The sequence below is a fragment of the Muntiacus reevesi genome, chromosome 4 (genome assembly GCF_963930625.1).
Source record: "Muntiacus reevesi chromosome 4, mMunRee1.1, whole genome shotgun sequence".
Lineage (NCBI taxonomy): Eukaryota > Metazoa > Chordata > Mammalia > Artiodactyla > Cervidae > Muntiacus > Muntiacus reevesi.
This window is the reverse complement of record NC_089252.1, coordinates 35,247,830-35,263,220: the sequence shown is the minus strand read 5'-3', so window position 1 is coordinate 35,263,220 and position 15,391 is coordinate 35,247,830. Positions and strand designations below refer to the sequence as shown.

Genomic DNA, 15,391 nt, shown 5'->3' with positions numbered 1-15,391 from the left:
AGTAGTTCTTCTCCCTTTAACAAAGAGCGGGCCACATTTCTCAACTGAAACAAGTACTTCCCATCCATAGGTTCAGAGACACAGTATTTTTTATTTAGAAGGCATCTTAAGGATTATCCAATCTAAATCCCTAATTCAGTATAAACTCATATGCAAACATCTTTATTTTAGCCTATAGCTGCCTCCATAGGAAAATTCAGAATAAAGTGTTAAAAAAAAAAAAAAAAAAAACCCTAAGAAAACAACTGAGTTTTTAAAAAATGAATTATCCGTAACACTTCAGAAACTCTTAACTTCAAAGCACTATCTATCAGATTGCTAGGCCATCAATAATTCCACAAAGATGTTAAAGTATGTACTATATATTTACAAACAACAATAACGATCCAAACACACAAATTAGCATATATACTTACAGTGTAATACAACTTTGAGTTCAACCAGGAGTTTCTTTGACCCTCCATGACTTGTTCCTGGAAGCTTCTGCATCGCTTCCCCTTTTTTATTTAATATTTCAATTCTTAATGCACCTATCAGTCCAAAATTAAAAATAAGAACATCTTAGGTACACCCAATGAATCTGATGAATCTGCCAGGTCTTCACATAGCGTTTTAATTTTTTATCATTTTTTTTACCATGAAATGTTAAGAAGAAAAGCATTTTTTCAGTATTTAAAATACACACACACACAAGAAAAACCAAAAACATACCAATGGGGGTTCCAGCAGGTCTGATCTCATTTGGCAATAATTCATCTCCTTCAGGCCAAGTCACTGACAATCTATCAGGGAGTCTATTATTAAAACAGCATATTAATGTTTCATGAAATGTGTTAATTATGGTCTTATTTTTTAAAATAAAAGTTACTAGAAACTTTAATAGTTCTAATTTTTTTCCCCAACAGTTAAACCTGAAATTTTTTCCAACAGTTAAATCTGAAACTCCAAACCCTTAATCATTGCTGTGGCTACAAAGTAAAACAAAATCTCTTGGTGTTAAGAGACAGGAATTATCCCCTTTTTTTGAGATTTTTCTACTAATCTGTAGTACAAGCTACCTTTGGGAGAAAGGATAACGCTACAAACAGAAGAATTATCAGTGAGTTCAGTAAGAATCAAAATAACTGCATTGTTGGCTACACAAAAGCCACAGTTTTGTTTTTCGACTTTTTACTTCTTTTGCTCCTATCTTTACCTCTCACCATTTTCTTCTAGTTATAGGGCAAAGTCATTGCTTTTTAACAAACTTAATCATAGTGCTGATAACAATGACACTAAGTGTAAGTTTCCTTATTTTTCTATAAGACAAATGCAGGATTCTGTTTTGATAGCTAGAGTGCTTTTTTTTTTAACAGCAAGAAATTTGTCACAATACACACATCTAAGACTACAAGTGTCTAAATACAAAAGCATAATGCCACACTCAATAATAACTAAAAGGACAATTGCTCTTCAATTTGCCATTTTTTACCATGCATCTTGAAACATAAATTACCTTGCCATTTCATCTTCTACATATTTTTTCACAGCTTTCTCAGCAACTGTCCTATCCAGCTTTGCAATTGGCACAGTTTTTATTTCATCATATAGTGCCTGAGGTTCCTGAATAAGTAAAATTTATACCAACATTTCAAAAAGCTATTTAAATTTAGTCACAACAAGAATATTGATTTCTCTCAAAAAATATTTTTACCCTAATTAAGTAGATAAATCATAATAACTATTATTATATTATACCACAGTGTTTATTTCCATTTTTCAGATAAACATCCTAGGCCTAATTAAATACCATTCAAAGCTTAACAGGAGCATAGTATAAGGAAGGATAAAGGGCCTCCCTGGTGGCTCAGACGGTAAAATAATTTGCCTGTAGGAGACCAGTGTTCGATCCTTGCGTTGGGAAGATCCCCTGGAGAAGGGAATGGCTGCCCACTCCAGTATTCTTGCCTGGAGAATTCCACGAACAGAGGAGCATGGCGGACTACAAGCCCATGGGGTCACAAAGAGTCAGACACAACTGAGCAACTAACACTTCTTCATAAGAATAAAGCCCACTCTAATTTTGTTTTTCATTCTTGAGATAGAAGTCTGGCTCCAATATTTATGTTTATGAGCCTTGAATCAAATGTGCACTTTAAAATTACTGTGAAATTGGCAATAATCTTGTAGCATCTGTTAAACACCGGGCACATAGATGTTAAGTTCTACAAACTACTAAAAACATCAAATATGAAACATAAAAATTCATGCTCCCATTCCTGTAACCAATGGAAAAGCCAAATACAAGTCAAAACAGAATACTGTATCTTTATTTTAAGAATTAAGCAAAATAAAGTAGTAATACCAAGAGACTCTGAAGAATATTTTGGGTTATTTGGGGATCTTACCATTGCAATTTGAACCTCTCCTCCTGTAGCATATACTTCTCCATCATGATCACCATAGAGAAAAAATTTCACAATGCTTCCATAAAAGAGAGGAAGTGTCTTGATTGTCTTGACCTAACATTCAGTTTTAAAACAAAGATTTAGCATTAATATTTACTTAGAAATTAACAGGTTTAACAATTACTGAACAGAACTATTTTATACAAGGGGAAAAACACAGCATCTATTATTAGAAAAATTTAATGAAAAAAGCATTCTATAAAGTTATATTTGTGAAGCTATCCACTTATTTGTAACATCTTTGAAAAGAGAGTGGCTTCTTCATACAAAAATGTCATAGTTATGCATGTGTCTAAAAGGTCCATAATGCCTTCAAATGAATGCAAGCTGTCTCAAATCCCCATAAAATGTTGCCTGCAGGCTGTGAACAGTGACTTACAAAGTTATTGTTTCTTTCCAATAAATTAGCTCAAAACTTGTCTATATTATTTTTTTTCCTTACCTGGCCTGAAAACACTAGTAATTTCCACTAGTCTAATTCAAAACTTCTCAACTACAAGGACAGCAAGAATTTATATAAAACCTATCCTCCAGCCTCATTTCACTTCTGAACTATTTCTCTTCAGGTATAACAGTCTGAGGCAACCCAGTCCTGCTGCTTTTGCTGATCACTCCCTCCTTATAACTTTCCACTTGACTTCATGGATACCTTATTTTCCTGGTTCCCTTCTCTCTCACCATTTTATCCCTTTCTTTCTCCTCTTGTCAGCTCCTCCTCTTCATTTTCTAGCTTCTAACTGTTGGAAAAGCAGGCTCAAGCCACACTCACTACTTCACGGTGACTGCATCTGATTCCAAAGCTTTCGTTATATGATGATGAGAGTGTCACATTTGTGGGTTTATTACTACCTTCATAATAAACCCACTTCATAACAAACCCACTCTGGGCTTCCCAGGTAGCTCAAAGGGTAAACAATCTGCCTGCAATGCAGGAGACCTTGGCTTAATCCCTGGGTCAGGAAGACCCCCTGGAGAAGGGCATGGCAACCAATTCCAACATCCTTGCCTGGAGAATTCCATGGACAGAGGAGCCTGGTGGGCTCCATGGGCTCCATGGAGTCGCAAAGAGTCAGACACAACTGAGCAATGTAAAGTTAAGTTAGTTAACTTAATAATTACCTCTGTAAACCTGAGCCACTACCTCTTTTAAGTTCCACACAAAAGTCACTTCATGCACAAAGAATTGCGTGATTTACTCTCTTATTCCAGGCCCATCCAAAGTCAGAAAATTCTCTCCTTCTAAACTATGACAGCACTACTCATTCTCTCTCTTCAGTGATTCTTAGGTCATCTCTATTTTCATGCCATAACAGCCTGAAGGACACAGGACACCCCTAGATCTCTATAATCTCCATAACGCCATCAACAGCACAGTAACTTAGAAGCTGCAGACACTAAAAAATTTGATGAAAAACCATTTCTTCATATCACATTAAAAAAAAAGCAGATTCTCTATTTGAGTAAAGTGAAGTACAAGAAACAATAAAAATTTTATTAACTGAGCCTTTGGCAAAAATTGTTTTGTTTTTTTTCCTTAATGTCCTATTAAATTACATAGTTATAATCAATTTGGCCTTTCCTTTCTTTTATGGCTCCTAAGGAGACAAGACTATACACATTAGTTTTGGTTGTTGACAAATTCTAATAACTCTAATTTAGTTTCAAATTCTACTAAAAATTAAACCTAAAAATAAGTTAAACTTACCAGCTGTCCTGCTTTGTATATTTTTCCATCCCATTCTATCGCTGAGTAAGTGGCCCAGGGGCCCTGCTTTTTAGAAGGAAGATCAGGACGTGTAATTACTCCTTTAAAAAGGGTGAATTTTATTTGTTTGTCATACTTTTCATGGCAGTCCTTCAGCCATAAAGCAAACTCTCTGTCAATTTTCATTCGCTGCTCCTGTAAAATTTTAAAATGTTCCACAAAACTCAGCTACTCATAAACAAATACAACCACAGACACTTTTTGTTCATTTCATGTTTCCTTCCAAATACCCACCTACCCCAGAAAACCAAATAAAAAACTAAAATATTTTAATGGCTCTTTCTCCCATATAAATTTAGATTTGTATCAACACATCACTAAAGAAAAAAAATCTTTGCTATCATCCTTGGTCCACAGGGTCGCAAACAGTTGCACATGACTGAAGCAACTGAGCATACACTTGGATCTAAAGTTTCAATGGTCAATATCAACATAGATTTCCTTCTCTACTTTAAACCCCAGGATACACCCCCCCCCCAAAAAAAAGATAAACACTGCCTGCCGTGGAGAAGGAGAACTAACTGATAGGGGGAAAAGGTAAGTGGAAACCTTCTTAATGTGAAACACACACACTCCAACAGGGAAATAAAAAGCCTTTTATATATTAAGCACAGATTTAAACACATACTTAAACATAGATATGTTATATCTACGGTAATAAAATGTCTTGGGCGGTTATTTGGGGGAGAAAAGGTCAAAAAGGCTCTTTTAAAAGGTGACAGTGAAAAAAAGGTTGAAAAACATAGCTATGGCAAAACACATTTTTTAAAAAAATTATGCTTTATACATTTATTAAAAAATAGATTATAAAATAAAAATTGTCTTCTTGTAATACATAAGAAGAAAATGTGTTATTGCTTATCACCCTTCACTCTGCTGAGAGACACTAGAGATTTACACTCCAGTGTAAGCTGCTATACACTGGTTTAATGCTTGTCTTTAGGAGAAGGAGTAGGGGAAGATAATCACATTACATGCTTTCACAGAAGACAAAGCATAAAGTTACAGAAGTTCATTTCCTCTGTACACCTTACTCCACAATCCACCATTTTCAAATGAAAATGGGGCAAAATTAAAACTGATTTCAGCTTAAGTTTTTGCAACTTGCAGTCAGATGACCAGTATATTAATCATTTTTAAAAAATTAGATTTTAAAAAGTTACGCAGATAAGAAATACATATACATGGTAAACACCAAAAAATGGCATATATTTTTCAACGAAACTTTCCCCCTAATCTGTTCCCAGGTACCAACTCCTTCCTGAAATCAGCTGTGTTGTTACTTTGACAACTTGACAACAGTATTAAAATTATTAACTAGGAATGAGACTGTCTGCCTACCAAATTTTTATGCTGTATTTCAGTCTCAGCCCTCATCTGTAGAAGATAAAATTACATCAGATTCAGAATCATTTTTATTAAGAGCAAAATGAATGTCAACATGTTATAGGGATACACAAAAACTGTGTTATATATTGTGTTTACTGTCCAGCAACTTTAAGTTTAGAATAAATGCACCCATCTCTTCACAACTTAACATTACAGTACTGAAAGAGTAGCATCAAGTAAAAGTTTCTGAGGTGTTTAGGCAAAAGGAAAGTACACTAGCTTCATTCAACTTTTTAAAAAAATTTATCATTCTTTTTCTATTGATTAAAGCAGATTTTAATAGTGATCAATCTCAAATCACCTTTTAGCCCCAAGTATTTCACAGTTCTACCTAAATTTTACCCCCAAAGTTAGATTAAAATTGTATATTTAAGGTTACTAATAAACAAACAAAGCCTCTCTATTAGATAAAATTGTTATTTGCTCTTGGCAAACAGACGTGCTTCTGAAGATTCTATTCACCATGTCAAGGTATTGATGGAAATCTGATAAGTTTTATCCCAGTAAGAGCTAATCCGTTTGAAATTTTTGAGTGAACACATAAACGCTCATGGACTAAAATGTATATTCTTTTGAGTAAATAAAATGAAAAGTATGCAAATTGCCAGTACAAATCTACACTACAAGTGACTTTTGTTGAACTTAAAATAGAACACTTCTGCAAATATTCAAAACTTGATATTTAAAATCATACCTGTCCATTTAAAATCCTTGTAAAAAGGGTGTTCTTGTCTTTCAGTTTTAGCTCAAGATCCATAAAGGTCAGTTTATTTGTGCTGACCTGGAATTTGTCATTAGTAAATAATGCACCAGATATCCTATTGTAGCACTCAAAAGGCGCAAGCCCTCTCTTCTTAGGAGGAGCACACCAGTCAAAGCTTGAATAGAACAAAATACTGGTTAGTAAAAAGATAAGATCATAAAACAATGTAATCTCAGCAAAAATCAGAACTTACTCCTCAACAGATGTATATGGTATTAGCCGTCCATTCCAAAAACATTCAAAAATAGGCCTTTTCCCTCTTGCTGCTTTCTCAAGTATGAAACAGTCATCATCATCATCTTCATCTTTTAATTCTAGGACAAAGGAACAAGTGGAACAAATAATTTTTACCACTGATAAATCAATTTCCATAAATGAAATGTTAAAGCTTCTTCGGAGAAATGGTAACAAAAATTCTTATGATCTTTAACACTGTGTTCTGTAAAACCTAAAACTACCTTTATTCTGTTTGCCCTCAAAAAGGCAGATTTTCAAAGTGACTCCACATTACCAACAGTGATTCTCATTAAAAAGCAATAATTACATACTCATGAATCTGTGTTAGGATTACTATACTAGCTACTGAGCCTGCCATCTGTAAAACCTATTTATAAATACGGGAGCTTGAATTTTGTACCTACATCACATCTCACAACTCTGTCGAACCAGTACACTCACATATCATCTGGAAAATCTACAATGTTTAGAAACAGCAAGTTTGCTTAGCTTGGACAAATTAATAATACTAATTCAAGTTTACATTATGATACAGTTATATCCTATGCTATAAAGCACAACCGTCTACAACATTTGTATGTTAGTAATACCTTTTCATATATTCAGGTAAATTAGATTCAAGCATTATGATCTTGATATAGTAATACCTCAGCTATTCTGGCATTAAGTCATTCCCCCTGACCCCCAATAAAGTCTTTTTCTCCAAAAAAAATCTTCACAAGAAGTTCATAAGTAAAATTTCCTTCCGATCAAAACATTTCACTTGCTCTTAGCGAACCCCTCTGATCATCATACAATTAATTGGCTATTATTTTAAGACATCATTTTTAAGAACTTTAGCTTTTTGTCTACAAGCATATCAAAATCACAAATGACAAATGAAAAAAAGGCCAGAGACTGCATGGGAGGCAGAGTCACTAAGTAATAATATGTATGAACACTTACTAAATAGAGTCAGGTATTCTAAGGACTAGAAACAGTTTCTTATTCAACCCCTACAACATGTCTATGAGGCAAGAATTATTATTCCCCATTACACAGATACTAAAGCAGTAGTTTGTCAAATTTTACACAATAGAAAGTGGCAAAGACAGGATTCAAATCAGGAAATCTGGTTCTAAAATACAATACTAAGGATATACTAAGGAACTATCCTGAATGAGAAAATGTAACACTGTTAATCTATGAAAATTGAATGTGACTCCGATAATCCCATTAGAACATTGTTATTCAAAGTACAGTACAAAGTGATTCCAAGGTTTATCTAGAAGAGCAAAATATTAAGAATTATGAATTTTCTCAAAAAAGAACAATAGTGTCTTGTCCTACTGATATCAATATACACTATAAAGGACAAGAGATTCACTATAAAGGACATGTTATTCATGTATAAAAACATAAAACATATCAATGCCTTATAGCAAATGATCCAGGTTCTATGTACTTATGGGAACTTCATATTATTATGAAAGTGATATTTATATATAACATTCAATAACTGGTACTAGGAAACTGGAAATCCACATGGAAAATATTAAGCTAATTCTCAAACAAAAAAGATTACAGGTATATTAAAGATATAAACATAAAATGATAAAAGCTACAGAATCTACTTAAAAAATCATAAAAAATGAGATGTATGAAGCCTTTCTGCAGCAAGGCCTATCAGAAAACATAAAGAAAAAAACCAATGTGACTACATAAAGTTTAAAACTACTTTATAAATATCTACAAAGATAACAGGAAGACAACATGGGGAATATATAAAGGATTACTATACGGTACATAGCCAGAAGTTCAGTTCAGTAAGAGAAGTACGATATAAGAACATATAACGTTTCTTAGAGCAACTGTTTTATTTATCTGGATGTGAATATACACAAAAATTAATAATTATAAAAACTACAACTACCTTAACAACTTAAGACCTGCATGAGGAAAAAGCGCTTTAAAATTTATCTAACCTTAAGCCTAACTAACAATTAAGAAAATAAATCATTATCCTAAATCACAACTTTGTATTTTGTAGCTAAGGTAACAGATTAACATACTTGATGGAAAACATGGATCATCAGGGTAGGTTTCTCTATCATATAAGAAAGGGTGATATCGGATAATCCCTTCCACTACACCATCTCCTTCAACATGAGCCTTGAACTCAAAACTATCGGCTGCTGTATTTATATACAATGTCTGCATGTCATCTTGTATTCCCCTCAGGTTGATAATCTTAGGTGTCTTCCCCTTTTCAAACATAGAAATCTAAAATAAAAATAAAACAAAAACAATTAAATTCGACAGTGACTGCACTTTTGTTCTCATCTATGATCCAACAACAGAAAGGCAAAAACTATTTTTATCTGTATAAATAATCATCTAGCTTAACGAAATACATATATATTTCTATCTCGGTTAAATAGGTCTAAGGAGCGTCTTAATTAAGAAATATATTACTAAAAAACTGAAAGTAAGCAAAGAAACAGCTGAAGGATATATAAGTCACGAGTTTATTTCATTCAAGCTTTCCTGTTAGAGGTGCGTCTGTCTGTGCACTCAGTCACGTCCGATTTTTTGCAACCCCATGGACTGTAGCCTTCCAGGATCCTCTGTCCATGGAATTCTCCAGGCAAGAATACTGGAGTGGGTTGCCATTTCCTACTCCAGGGGATCTTCCCAACCCAGGGACAGAACTCGCGTCTCTTGTGTCTCCTGCACTGGCAGGTCGATTCTTTACCACTGGCATCACCTGGGAAGCCCTAGAAGTAGGAAGTAGGATAAAGACGTACAAGAAATTCCACCTGACCTGTGGGCAAGGATACTGAGAACTCAACATTCAAATGTTCTGTTCTAAATCTTACTTATTTTTTTCTTATTAAGAGACTTCTGTGAACAAAAGGGAAACTATTTATGTCTTTTCTTCCCTGCCTTTGAGACATGACATTCAGTAATGGTTCATATCTCTATAGAAGACAAAGAAAACAGAAACCAGATATTATAGTAAATAAGATATCCAGAAAAGTACACCTTAGGAATAATCTCTTTCCTTAGACACCAAACAAGAAAAATGGTTTGGTAAAAGACAAGGACAGAGAAGTTGCCTATTTACTGATTGACTTTTCTTATCTAGATTAACTTGGAACTAGAACACAGACCTAATACTTAACAATAGTTTAAGAAAGAATTTATCTTACTTCAATATCAATGTTGTTGAAAGGTCCAGCTTCCTTTGATATACGTTTTTCATTCCCTTTTGGACCATGGATGTAATAATGATAAATATGTCTAAAATATAAAAGAATAACTTTATACTTTTAATTCACATAAAACTACAGTTCATCCAATCTTCTACCAAAAAAACTTTATTACTACTATTTGGCAGTACCTACTAGGTGCCACGCACAATATTAAGCATTTTTAAACACAGTAAACCACATAATGGTAAAAACAATCATAAGATTATGATAAAATCAGGTATTATTGCCCCTCATTTTATAAATACAGAAATTGGGAATGCCAAGAAAATTATATAATTTACTTACGGTCACAGAATTAGAGTGTGAAGAGATTCAAGCCAAGGTCTTTTCAAATCCCATATACTTGAAGTGTATTTTACCAAAATAAATTAAAACTACAAGGTAAGAGGCTATAATTCTACTTGTCAGGGATTTTCTAGAAAAGACTCAAAGGTCAGGGAGTATACACAATTGGGTATCTTTAATTTATGTCCCCAACATGTGAGTATCACTCTGTCTCATCTTTCTTCTCCTGTAGAAATGAAACAATCTTATGCCAATACTCCTAAAATTAATAAACTCAGCATCATTCCATCAAAAACTACCACTTCAGAAATTTTTGCTATTTTATTTTGGAAAATATTTGAAAAGATTATACTCTGGGGAAATTATTCACATCTCTTCATATCACATAGCCCATTTGTAATCATTCCTCAAGCAGTAGTATTAAATATTCCTTCATACAAACTTTATCTTTTCAAAATTACACTAATTGTCCTAGTTTAAAACACTACTAAAATAAAAAGAAATCATTGAAAATCTTGAGATCTTCCTTCCAACATCTCAAAAGTGTTAACATCGTCAGTTTACAAGCATACATTAAGCAACTGTGCTATAAATAGCTTACCAAGTGTGTGCTTCTATGTCATTCTTTTTAAGAACAAGAGTTATGTTATTATGTACACTGAGTGCTTTCAGTTAAGAGAAATAATAAAATAGTTAATAAACAGTCCAAAGTCCTATTTAAAACTCTGTTACAGGGCCAATAAACATCAGTATTCAAGAAAACAGGCATTCCTAAAATCAAATTTATTTCTTCATAAAAACTTTTAACTGTTAATATTTATGTCCAAAACAGAATCTTAATAGACCTTGAATAAGTAGAAAAAATATGAGACGATACCTTATTTAAAAATATGAATTTTGTACAGCATACCCACTTTTGTGAGACTAATTCAGGCTAATACAAATTATGGACAATCCAGTCTATACCATATAACTACAGAGAAAAAACTTAACAACCTTAAATATATATACTTCTGATTTGATCTAACAGAATATGTACCCCCTAAAACTTTTCCTCAAGTAGATACACAAAGATTTATTTTTAGATTACTCATTTCATACAGCACATATGCATATTTTTATTTTAACAGATTCAATATATTCATTCAATAAATTTTTACTGAGCAACTACAATGTTAGTACAATGGAAACACTGGGGATATAACAGTGCATAAAAAACAATAAACATTCCAAGGTGGGAGGCAGACCAAAAAAAAAAGTAAAATACATGGATTATAATCCATGCTGCATAGCAAAAGCACAAAAGGGGGACCTGGGATTGATTAGCTGAATTGGATAAACTCTTAAGTTTGCTTTAAATGTTATCACAGTTGTCAAAAAGCATGGGCCTCTTATTTGTAATGACCAATATATTACAGGTATGTTAAGTTGCTTTAATCGTGTCCAACTCTTTGTGACCCTATGGACTGTAGCCTACCAGGCTCCTCTGTCCATGGGCTTCTCCAGGCAAGATACTGGAGTGGGTTGCCATTCCCTTCTCCAGGGGATCTTCTTGACCCAGGGATCGAACCTGCATCTCCTGTGGCACCTGCATCTCCTGTGGCTCCTGCACAGTCAGGCAGATTCTTAACCACTGAGCCCGTGGGGAAGCCAAGTGACCAGTGAATATGTACAGAATAGAGAACTATTTTGACAGCTAACATCAGAGTAATGGTTCCTATGCTGAGGGAAGAAATGGGATAGGATCAAAGAAGACAGCTAAGAGGTCTCAATGTATCTGTAATATTTTCTTTTCTTTTTTTTTTTTAAATATTTTCTATCTTAAAAAAAGATAAGTAAAAACATGTCCTGGATCAAATGTAAATACTTACGCTAACTGTCTGGTCCAAAGATGGAAATAATTTTTCAAGTACTGCATGTGTTCTGGTTGTACCCCTGTGATAACCACAGCAGTAAAGCTATCTTTTTCCTTCTCCTCTGTGATAAGATGATGTAGAAATCGTTCATCATCATTTGTAATGTGACTAGAATCAGACGGCTACAAGAATGAACATAAGTACAGAAGATTATATGCACCTCAAATGTAGTTAACAAACAAAGTTTACATCAACCTTTAACATTCACTTGGATAATTTCAAATACAGGCTTCAAAAATCTTTTGGACGAAAATCACCAAATACAAATCAGCTGAGTGTGTGACAAAGTTGTGAGGACAAGAGAGCCTTTTACAGACATTGCTAAACTGGCATACAAAACGGAGAATCCTAAACCATAATGCTAAACCAATTGTAGAATCATATAAAAAAGGGAAAAGAAAAATGAATACTGAATTTAAAAATACCTCCCAAATCGAGAACACTTACCCTAAAGTGGACTGAGTCCTTGCTTGGGGTACCTACCACTGAACTTGGTCAGGACCAATGCCCAGCTAGTCCACATTCAACAAAACTAGGATACAGCGTGAACCCAGCTGACTCAGTCCAAAGGCACTGTGTTTAAAAGGGAGTAAAACCATCCCGGGCCCCAGTCCACTTTCAGAGAATATCTATAGTTTGTAGTGGGCTGAGGGGAGAGGGGGAGGGAGGGATATGTTTGAGGATAAGAATTTAAAACTTCTGTTTTTACTATGAGTCTGTATATTAAAAATTGCATGCATGTGTATGCATATATGTACTATGTAAGTTGCTGTACACATAAAAACTTACAAGGATAAAGATACACCCTGAACTATTAGGAAAAGTGACTTTATAATATACACCGTAAGTATTTATAAGTTCCAATTCCTTATAACGGCTATGAAAATTTTAAAAGTCTACACAAAGAAAAATTTATAATTAAGACAAAATGTTACACAAAGAAACTAATGACAACATCTTCATAATTTTAACAAAATACTTTAAGTAAGCTAAATGCCTAACAGAATGGTCAAATTATAGTAAATTTAGTCAAAGATACTACAAAACTATGAAGTATATTTATATTGTGCACCAAAATATTTTATAAGATGAAGAAGTACTCAAAATACTAATAAGTCAGAACTCAAACTATAAATACACAATAAAGTTAGACTAGGAGAAAATTCAACTAAATATAATATCATAAGGACTTTTATCTGGCATTTGAGACTTTTTATTTTCTTTACAAAAATTTTTACAATTTACTTTAGAATCAAAAATTTTTTTTAAGTTTTACCTTTAAAAAAGGTTTTGAAATTTGAAAATTTTAAAATGTTTCAAAGTTGAATGAGTAATACAACAAACACCATGTGCTCACCACGATTCAAATTTATTAATATTCCACTTATTAAAATGAGAGTTTGAATGCAAATTTAATCACTGTTTTCTACTTCTGTGATTATTATACAATAAATACTTAAAAACTCAAACTCAGAGCAAGGAAACAGTTTATAATCTTATGAACAATTTCCAGGAAGCTGAATTGGCTTTATGGGAAAAGTTATTTTCTGAAGACTTTAGCCTGAGAAAGCACACAAATGATCACTTTTGCTATTCACAAAATTAAAGAAAATAAAAATTTAATTTGAAAATTTCATATTTTCAAGTTTTAAAAATAACATTAGTATCTTAGAAATTGAAAAAAAATGTTCTTGTCCCATCATCCATCCAAGGTATAAATTTACAATTAATACCAAAAAATAAAAAATAATTTAAAAAATTTACAATTAATGAGTTAAAATGTACTGTACCTTTCTATTTCTAATAAATCCACTATATATTGCCTCTTTATTTTTCTCTTTCTTCTCAAAATCTTCTTTAGAAAGTAAAAGTTCATGAACATCCTGGGAGTCTACAGGCTTACTTATCATCTGTTAAATATTAAAAAGATTACCTTTTAACTTCGCAAAATTTAAAACGAATAATACAATTAGTCAGTTAACTTCAAAATATTTTGAATAACTTTCACTTTTAAGAAATCTTTTTTACTTACTCTGGCTGACTGTCCAACAAAGAAAACAGCCTGCTTGCCCCCAACACCAAAATAGGAAATATCACTATTTAAACTGCGAGGTACTGGCAGTGGTCGAACATATCCTGAATGATCACTAAAATAAAACATTACATTAATGCAGTGATATTAAACAAACGACTCAGGTGCTAAAGAAAACTGTTATAGCACTTTTATTAAGAGTTAATAAAATGATCCCCAAGCCAGATAATACCCCTATCCAAATGTAAAAGAATCAGAGCCAAAAGCCAAAATAGCATCTAGTCCAAAGGCTCTCAAAGTTTGTTACCCAGGCCAGCTGCATCAGTAAGCCTGGAAACTCTAAGAAATGCAAATTCTTGGTATCACCCTCTTAAATCAGAAAATTTCAAATATCTGTAACTTTACAGTCTTCCCTTCAAAATCCTTTACTCATTCAAAACTCATTAAAATACCATCTCATGACTAGTGAGAATTACAACAAAGAGATTCTCATTTCCATGTGCTTCTGCTCTGTCATGTCTGATTCTTTGTGACCCCGTGGACTATAGCCCACCAGGCTCCTCTGTCCATGGAATTCTCCAGGCAAGAATACTACAGTGGGTTGCCATGCCCTCCTCCAGGAGATCTTCCCAAGCCAGGGATCAAACCCAGATCTCCAACACTGCACGCGGTTTCTTTACTGTCTGAGCGGCCAGGGAAGCCTTCTCATTTCCAACGGATCATGACAAATGAAGAGCTGAGACTCAGCCTCTGATTGCAGCCTAACACCACCGTGGAGAGCAGGCATCCCTGCTCTCCTGAATACTGTCAAGATCTCCAGGGTCACAATTTCCCAATATAAGACACCCACAAAACTGGGGTAAGGCTGGAACCACACCACCAAGTGGAAAGGTCAGAGAACAGAGCTGGCACAGCTGTAAAGAACAGATACACAACAGGAAGAAAAAAAGAATGAAAAGTATCAAGTGGGACTAAAAACAAAGAACTAAAGTATAATATCTTACACAAGTTTAAATGTAGTTCAAGAAAGAGAGGAGAGAATGAATAATAGCTGCAAATATTCTCAAATCACTAAAAGGCATAGATCCACAGATTCAGACCAAAAGAGCCCAAACAGGATACATAAAAAGAAATCCACTTCACAGTGAATACTAAGAACAAAACAGAATAACTAGCAAACACTGAGAAGATAAATGGCTTCACAGGCTTTGATAGCAACAGTATAAGACGGTGGAATATTATCTCCAAAGGGCCAAGAGAAAACGTCAGTAAAGAACTGTGAACTAGGGCTAAATAAAGAATT

The 15,391-nt window shown here is 33.7% G+C and overlaps 1 protein-coding gene across 1 annotated transcript in view; it reads right to left on the bottom strand.

Moving 5' to 3' along the window:
• The window catches only part of SMCHD1 (structural maintenance of chromosomes flexible hinge domain containing 1), a 123,420-nt gene that overhangs the window by 73,978 nt on the left and 34,051 nt on the right, over positions 1-15,391 (bottom strand). Inside the window, exons 6-17 of the mRNA XM_065932515.1 lie at positions 14,089-14,203; positions 13,847-13,966; positions 12,012-12,178; positions 9,793-9,883; positions 8,653-8,863; positions 6,558-6,678; positions 6,296-6,479; positions 4,153-4,347; positions 2,388-2,501; positions 1,496-1,602; positions 712-794; positions 417-530 (exon numbers count right to left, since the gene is read on the bottom strand). Of these exons, the coding sequence (XP_065788587.1) occupies positions 417-530; positions 712-794; positions 1,496-1,602; positions 2,388-2,501; positions 4,153-4,347; positions 6,296-6,479; positions 6,558-6,678; positions 8,653-8,863; positions 9,793-9,883; positions 12,012-12,178; positions 13,847-13,966; positions 14,089-14,203 (1,622 nt within the window). The remainder of the gene's footprint in view (positions 1-416; positions 531-711; positions 795-1,495; positions 1,603-2,387; positions 2,502-4,152; positions 4,348-6,295; positions 6,480-6,557; positions 6,679-8,652; positions 8,864-9,792; positions 9,884-12,011; positions 12,179-13,846; positions 13,967-14,088; positions 14,204-15,391) is intronic.